The sequence below is a fragment of the Gadus morhua genome, chromosome 13, assembly GCF_902167405.1.
Source record: "Gadus morhua chromosome 13, gadMor3.0, whole genome shotgun sequence".
Taxonomy (NCBI): domain Eukaryota; kingdom Metazoa; phylum Chordata; class Actinopteri; order Gadiformes; family Gadidae; genus Gadus; species Gadus morhua.
In genome coordinates, this window is record NC_044060.1 from 21,731,915 (window position 1) to 21,739,414 (window position 7,500).

At 49.2% G+C, this 7,500-nt stretch overlaps 1 protein-coding gene across 4 annotated transcripts in view; it reads left to right on the plus strand.

Annotated features, from left to right (window-relative positions):
* The window catches only part of LOC115556579 (histone deacetylase 7), a 47,218-nt gene that overhangs the window by 20,578 nt on the left and 19,140 nt on the right, over window positions 1–7,500 (plus strand). For all 4 annotated transcript variants that reach the window (XM_030373684.1, XM_030373683.1, XM_030373685.1 and 1 more), the window contains 8 exons: window positions 435–533; window positions 883–1,051; window positions 2,194–2,486; window positions 3,493–3,741; window positions 4,245–4,455; window positions 5,151–5,278; window positions 5,671–5,791; window positions 6,420–6,469. In XM_030373684.1, the coding sequence (XP_030229544.1) occupies window positions 435–533; window positions 883–1,051; window positions 2,194–2,486; window positions 3,493–3,741; window positions 4,245–4,455; window positions 5,151–5,278; window positions 5,671–5,791; window positions 6,420–6,469 (1,320 nt within the window). The remainder of the gene's footprint in view (window positions 1–434; window positions 534–882; window positions 1,052–2,193; window positions 2,487–3,492; window positions 3,742–4,244; window positions 4,456–5,150; window positions 5,279–5,670; window positions 5,792–6,419; window positions 6,470–7,500) is intronic.

Sequence of the window (7,500 nt, forward strand, 5' to 3'; positions counted from 1 at the left end):
TTCTGGATGCACAATGTTGAATACGGAATGAACAACTCGTGAATGGCATAAAGGCAAATGCCAATTTATTTATCTCTGCATATCCCTTTAAGATTGGGCTCACGGAGACAGATAAAAAAAACTGCTATTCACCAAGGATGTTTTAAGGATGTTCATATCTTTCATCTTAGATCATTTCTCATGAAGAAACTTAAGACTGAATGGGATCTTTAAGAACTAAGATCCTACATTTAATAAAATAGAAAAGGTCATAGGTCGAGGCTACTACCCGCTATGCTATCTTCCCAATTGGTTGATCACTCCTCAGGACTAGTGACATATATGACCTAAAAGTGAGGTTGTAAAGGTTGTAAGAACTGACTAAAACTACTACTTAAGAGAAGAATGAGCTCAATGTACTCATGTGGATCTGGCCCTGTGTCCCATGGATGCAGGCCAACAGGCTGTTGCTCCAGAACGGCTCCCTGGCCCACTTCTCCATGGCCTCCGGTTCATCTGGGATGCCGACCATTACCGCTGGGCTACCTGCACAGGTGAGCCCTCTAACAGGTCTTTGTTAACTCTGCACGGCTACAGTGTTTTTATCCTCTTATAGGTTACCTTATGTTATGTTTTCTCATATCATGTTTGTGGTAGAGCCTGACTCTCCTCTCCTTTCTCCCCCTCTCTCCCCCTCTCCTGACCTCTCCTCTCCTCTCCTTTCTCCCATCCTCTCCTCTCTCCCTCTCTCTCCCCCTCTCCTGACCTCTCCTCTTCTCACCTCTCCCTTCCTTTCCTCACCCCTCCTCTCCTCTCCTCACCTCTCCCTCCCTCTCCTCAACTCTAACCCCTCTCCTCTCGGCCCCTTTCCTCCCCCCTCCTCTCCTCCTCTGCCCCCTCCAGGTGGACCGCCACCAGGGCGGTCTGATGGGGCCCAGGGGTCTCCAGGTGTCAGCCCTGCCCCACATCTACCTCCCCCTGGAGGGTTTGAACCCAGCGCTGGCCCAGCGTCTGCAGCCGGTGCTGGTGCTGGAGCCACACACCGGGATGCTGCACACACAGCTTCTGAGTGGTGAGAGACCCAGAGACCTCTGTGGAACCAGAATAATACTCTAAACAATATCAGTCACAACACTGATATAGTAGTAATAGTATTACTACTAATAATAATAGTATTACAGATAGTAATACAAATACTGAATAATTGTTATAATGAATAAGAATATTAATTAAATATTAACATCTAATAATAATAATAATAATAATAATAATATTAATAGTACTTAAACTACCACTACTAATAATAATTATTATTTATATATTTTTTATGATGATGATTATGATGATTATTATTCTAATAAAATAATATGTTATATTTGTTTAGGGGTTTTCTTAGTTCTAAGAGTCAAAATAACACAGTTAAAGTCAGGTTACCAATATATAGTCCCATTGCCATTGAAACAAATGCAAAGCACATTATTAGAGCTTAACAGCAAGAGCATCATTTCATAGTTGTTACAGGTGTTAAGGGTGTCCTCTTGTTATCCTTTATAAGATCAGTAACTACATTGGGTTTGGTCGCGATATATCAACACGGAGCAAAAGCGCCCTCTTGTGTCAGTTCAGTGCCAGTAATGCCCCCACATCGAGTAGTGGCGCAGCGCCGCCGCTGGATTACTATCGCCATTGCAACCAGCCATGCACATTTTTCACATGTTTGTTTTATTTAAAAACATATGAATCAAAGGTGCCCCCTACTGCACCCCCCTCAAATGCTACATTGTCCTTTTGTCAATGGAGAAATATTGAGGAAATATACTGAAACCTCTCTGTCTTACTCCCTCTCTCCTCTCCCTCTCCCCTCCTCCTCCCATCCCTACCTCTCTGTCTCACTCCCTCTCTCCTCTCCCTCCCCTCCTCCTCCCATCCCTCCCTCTCTGTCCCACTCCCTCTCTCCTCTCCCTCTCCCCCCTCCCATCCCTCCCTCTCTCCTCTACTCTCCCTCTCCCCTCCTCCTCCCATCACTCCCTCTCTGTCTCACTCCCTCTCTCCTCTCCCTCTCCCCTCCTCCTCCCATCCCTCCCTCTCTCCTCTCCCTCTCTCCTCTCCCTCCCCTCCTCCTCCCATCCCTCCCTCTCTGTCCCACTCCCTCTCTCCTCTCCCTCTCCCCTCCTCCTCCCATCCCTCCCTCTCTCCTCTCCCCCCCTCCCCTAGTCCATGGCCTGTCAGCTCTACCTCAGCAGCTCCAGCAGCAGCTCCGGCCTCACCAGCTGCTCCTCCCATCCGAGGGCGGAGGGGGAGGGGGAGGGGGAGACGACGCCAGGTGTGAGGAGGGGCCCGCCTCCCACAGGCCCCTGATCCGGACGCGGTCTGAGCCCCCGCCCTACAGCCACTCCCCCCTGGCCTCCCCGGGGCTCGCAGAGGGCCCCCAGCACCAGCGCCTGCTGCAGCAGTACCACAACAGCCTGCTCCTGGAGAGGCTCAAGCACCACCCCCACCTGGGGAAGGTGAGCTCGGGTTCAGACCCACTCAGGTCACTGTGCACAGCGCGCCGCATCCACTGGCTGCACGGCCTTCATCCTCAGTCCTCATTCTGTTTGGGTGATCAGCTGATTATTAAAAATCATCTTAAATTAAATCATATCCTAAATAATGAACAGTGTTTGTAATAACGCCGTTTAAAAGAACAGCGTTATTTTTTCAGTAACGCCGTTACCGTTACTGTAAGTTAAATGCAGTGCCTTACTATGATTTGTTTACATAAATGGAGTAATCCGAACACACCCCTGGCTCCAAACACAAACTGCTAGTGAGGAGACCGGGTGGGTTTACAACGAGATAAGCGATTATGATTGGCTAAGGCAGAGTCATGTTTCATGGTAGCCAATCGGAGCCAGTGTTTTTACACATAAGCCAGGACACGCGCGCCACACACACACACGCACGCACGCACGCACGCACGCACGCACGCACGCACGCACGCACGCACGCACGCACGCACGCACGCACGCACGCACGCACACACGCAAACAGATTCTATGAAGCAGCAGAAATGGCGAGTCCGGAGCAATCTGATGAAAAGTTGATGTTCCACAGCCTTTACAACTAAGCAATATTAAAATTCAGTTGGAAGTATATCAGGGCCTTGAATGGGAAGTTCAACCATTTAACACATTAAGGCCAAGTGAAAACTGCTCAGAAAAAGCCTAATTCTTTGACATATAGCAACTTCCTTTGTTTTTACAGTAACGCAAATAGTTACTTTCCCTGGTAACTAGTTACTTTTATTATAGAGTAATTCAGTTACTAACTCAGTTACTTTTTGGAACAAATAGTGAGTAACTATAACTCCCAACACTGATAATGATGCATGATAAAACATCTGTTGTCCTCTGATCACCAAGTCATGCGTTGTTATTGTCAAACGAACAATCAATGATTATAAAAAAGAAAAAAAGACAGTGTACTAAGGATCCATTCATCCGTCCCCTCCTAAACCCTGCTGCTGACCAGCTGATCTCCAAGCCCAGCGAGAAGCCCCGTCTGACCCAGATCCCGTCCGAGGACATGGACTTGGAGGAGACGGGCTCGGGCTCCGGCTCCGGCCCGGGCTCGCTGTGCGGCTCGGAGCCCGGCTCGCTGGGGGAGGAGCGGCACCTCCAGAGGAGACAGAGCGCCGCCAGCACCGACTCCGTGTACGACACCGAGTCCAACGCATCCTCGCGGGAGAGCCTGGCGGAGCACCCCACCGCGCTCGCTCAGGTGCTCATGTCAGCACAAGCGCACACATGGAAGCGATACTGTTATGTCTGCGTCCTGCTGAAATGTAATTGACTCCCGGCAGCCAGGGGTCAAACATCAAATGCATACTTTTTGTCTGTGTCTTTTTTTCTTGGCCACTACTTGGAATCACACTTGGTATACGTTTTTTTTTTGGTATACGCCGATGGGGTTTTTTAATTCCCAGCGTATGAAGCGCTTGTGATCATTTTATTCACAACAATTCCTATTTGACCCTCTACTCCGCTACACTACACATATTTGCCACCAGAGGGCACTTTAGATTCACCCACGGGAGATGTCTGGTCTAGAGCGTAGAATGGTTCCTTCCCCGTTTGTCGGATCTGCGCTCCGGTTACTGACATGCACTGTGGTTATAGTATAGCACATAGGCCACTCTCAGGGACACATATTCTATTAATATATTCCTGTCTGTCTTTACTTCCACTCCTCCTCAAATGCGTTCCCTGTGTGTTCCCGAGCAGACGATGCGGTGGGAACCCCACAGACAGGCGGTGATGCGCAGGCCGGTTGCTCAACTGGAGCCCCTGGCTTTGCCTGTCCTGATGGGACCCCACCACCGCCCCCTCTCCAGGGCCCAGTCCTCCCCCGCCGCTACCTCCACACCTCCAGCCCTGCTGGCAGCCCTGCCCCTGGCCAGCCCAGAGTCCCCCGTCAAGCTCCGCTTCACCACCGGTGAGGGGGAACACTGACACACATCCATGTGGGAGATCACGGAAAAAAACATTTTTGTTTAGTTTTTAAATCGAGAAATTCGAAATTGTCAGTCCTCATGATTATCATGATACAATTTATTCCATATGCTTTGTGGTATTTCTTTGGGGGGGATCAATAGCTGGACCAATGTTATGTAAGCGTACCTTTCTCCATAAAGGTTTTGCGCTGATTGATAGTGTGTGTTTCACTTTCAAAGGAGAACTCTGCGCTTTGTAGTTGAGAAAGGCAATATGTTTAAGGCATTTGGTTTGTGTTGGTGTGTGTGTGTGTGTGTGCGAATGAGTGTCTGTGTGTGTGTGTGTGTGTGTGTGTGGGGCTGTGTGTGTGTGTTTGTGTGTGTTTGATTATGCTTGTGTGTGTGTTTGTGTGTGCGCCTCTGCGTGTTGGTGTGTGTGTCATTGTATGTTTGTGCCCCTGCGCGTGTGCGTTTGAGGGTGTGCGTGTGCGGGTGGGTTTGTATTTGCACGTGTCTTTGTGTGTGTGTGTGTGTGTGTGTGTGTGTTTGTTTTATGCTTACTTATGTGTGTGTGTGTGTGTGTGTCTGTGTGTTTGTGTGTGTTTATGCTTGCTCGGATGTATTTTTGCGTCTGCGCCTCTGCGTCTGTGTGTGTCCATGTGTGTGTGTGTGTGTGTGTGTGTGTGTGTGTGTGTAGGCCTTGTGTACGATACCCAGATGCAGAAGCACCAGTGTGCATGCGGAGACAACAGCCGCCACCCCGAGCACGCAGGCCGGGTCCAGAGCATCTGGTCCCGGCTGCGGGGCCTCAGGCAACTCTGTGAGGTACGAGAGACGCACACACACACACACACACACACACACGCACACGCACACGCACACACACACACACACACACACACACACACACACACACACAAACACACACACACACACACACACACACACACACACACACACACACACACTCACAAACGCGCTCGCACTCACACAAGCTAACAGTCACAAATGCTCATATCACTAGCGTGAACAGTCACACACGCTCACACTCACATGCGCAAATACAATAAAGTATAATTTCGAATTTGTAATTCCCGAGACTAACATCTTTGTGTGTGTGTGTGTGTGTCTGTGTGTGTGTGTGTGTGTGTGTGTGTGTGTGTGTGTGTGTGTGTGTGTGTGTGTGTGTGTGTGTGTGTGTGTGTGTGTGTGTGCAGCCTCTACGCAGCAGAAAGGCTACCCTGGAGGAGCTTCAGTCCGTCCACTCAGAGACACACGTGGTTTTGTATGGAACCAACCCCCTCAACCGCTTCAAACTGGACAGCAACAAGCTTGCCGGTCAGACACACACACACACACACACACACACACACACAGACACACACGCGCATGCATGGACACACAGACAAACAAACTCACATGCATGCATGGGAACACACACACACACAAGCACGCATGCACGGACAGACACACACACAAAGACAAACACACATACAAAGACAAACACACACAAACACACACAAACACACACACACACACACACACACACACACACACACACACACACACACACACACACACACACACACACACATACACGAACACGTACATCCCCATTCCTGAACGCATGCAGGCAAAGACTCAAACACACTCACTTACACACACATATGCATGCACACTCATTATCACACTCCCCCACACATACACACACACTCACTCACTCATTCACTCCCTCTCTCTCACACACACACACACACACACACACACACACACACACACACACACACACACACACACACACACACACACACACACACACACACACACACACACACACACACACACACACACACACCCACATGTATGGACACACGCACAAAGACATTGTCTCTCTATCTTTCTCTGTCTCCATATCGCTCTTTTTAATCGCTTTCTGTAATTAAAGTGTATATTTTGTCTCCTGCAGCGATCTTATCTCAACGGAGATTGGTGATGCTACCATGTGGAGGTGTCGGGGTGAGTGTCTCACACACACACACACAAACACACATCTATACAATTGAACACAGACACTCTCGTCACAGATACAAACACGCTAGCACACACACTCACACACACACACACACACAGAAAAACACACTATTACAAATGCATACAAACAGACACACGTAAACACACATACACTCATCACAACCTTACTTCCCAGATCAACAAACAAACCAACACACCCACATTCAAAAACACGAGCACACACTCAGTTTCAGATAAACAACCACACGCATCACTCTTTGATCTAAAGACACACATTCACAAACACACACACACATTCCCTTACACACACACACACACACACACACACACACACACACACACACACACACACACACACACACACACACACACACACGCACACTTAAAATCCATACAAAGGAGTCGTGTGGGATCGCTCCACTTATCTTATTACAGTACAGTACAGCAAACATTACATGGCTGATTATGCGTCATTATGCAATTAAGCTAATAGCGCTACACATTGCTGATGGTGTTGTTGTTGGCTAAGATTGTCCTGAAAGATAATCAGATGCCAGGGGCTATGCAACAGCGGTAGTAGATAGGGAGTGGAGGAGGGCGGAGGCTTCGAGTGTTGCCTTGGGAACGGCGGCCGGCTGAGTTGGAATGTATTTGTAAGTAACAGGCGTTGGACGGCGGGGCACGCACACGCATCCGAGGCCCAGAGAAGATCAACAAAACAAAGGGAGAAAAAAAGAAGAAAAACCATGATAATGATCATCGAGAAGGAAATGAAAGAAAAGTGGAGGATGTGTGGTGGAGGCAGAGGGGGCCTTGGGACCAGGGACTTAGAGCAGAGGGCAGCCGGGCTTAAGAGAGCGCCCCGATAAGGAGGATAAGGAGCAGCGGGGATGAGGCGCTGAGACCTTTGAGGAGGGGCTGAAGTGGGATCAGAGGAGCAAGGACTCAGCTTAGACGCCGGAGAGGAGGAGGAGAGCAGGGAGGAGAAGAGGGGAGGAAAGAGGAAGAGAATCCTG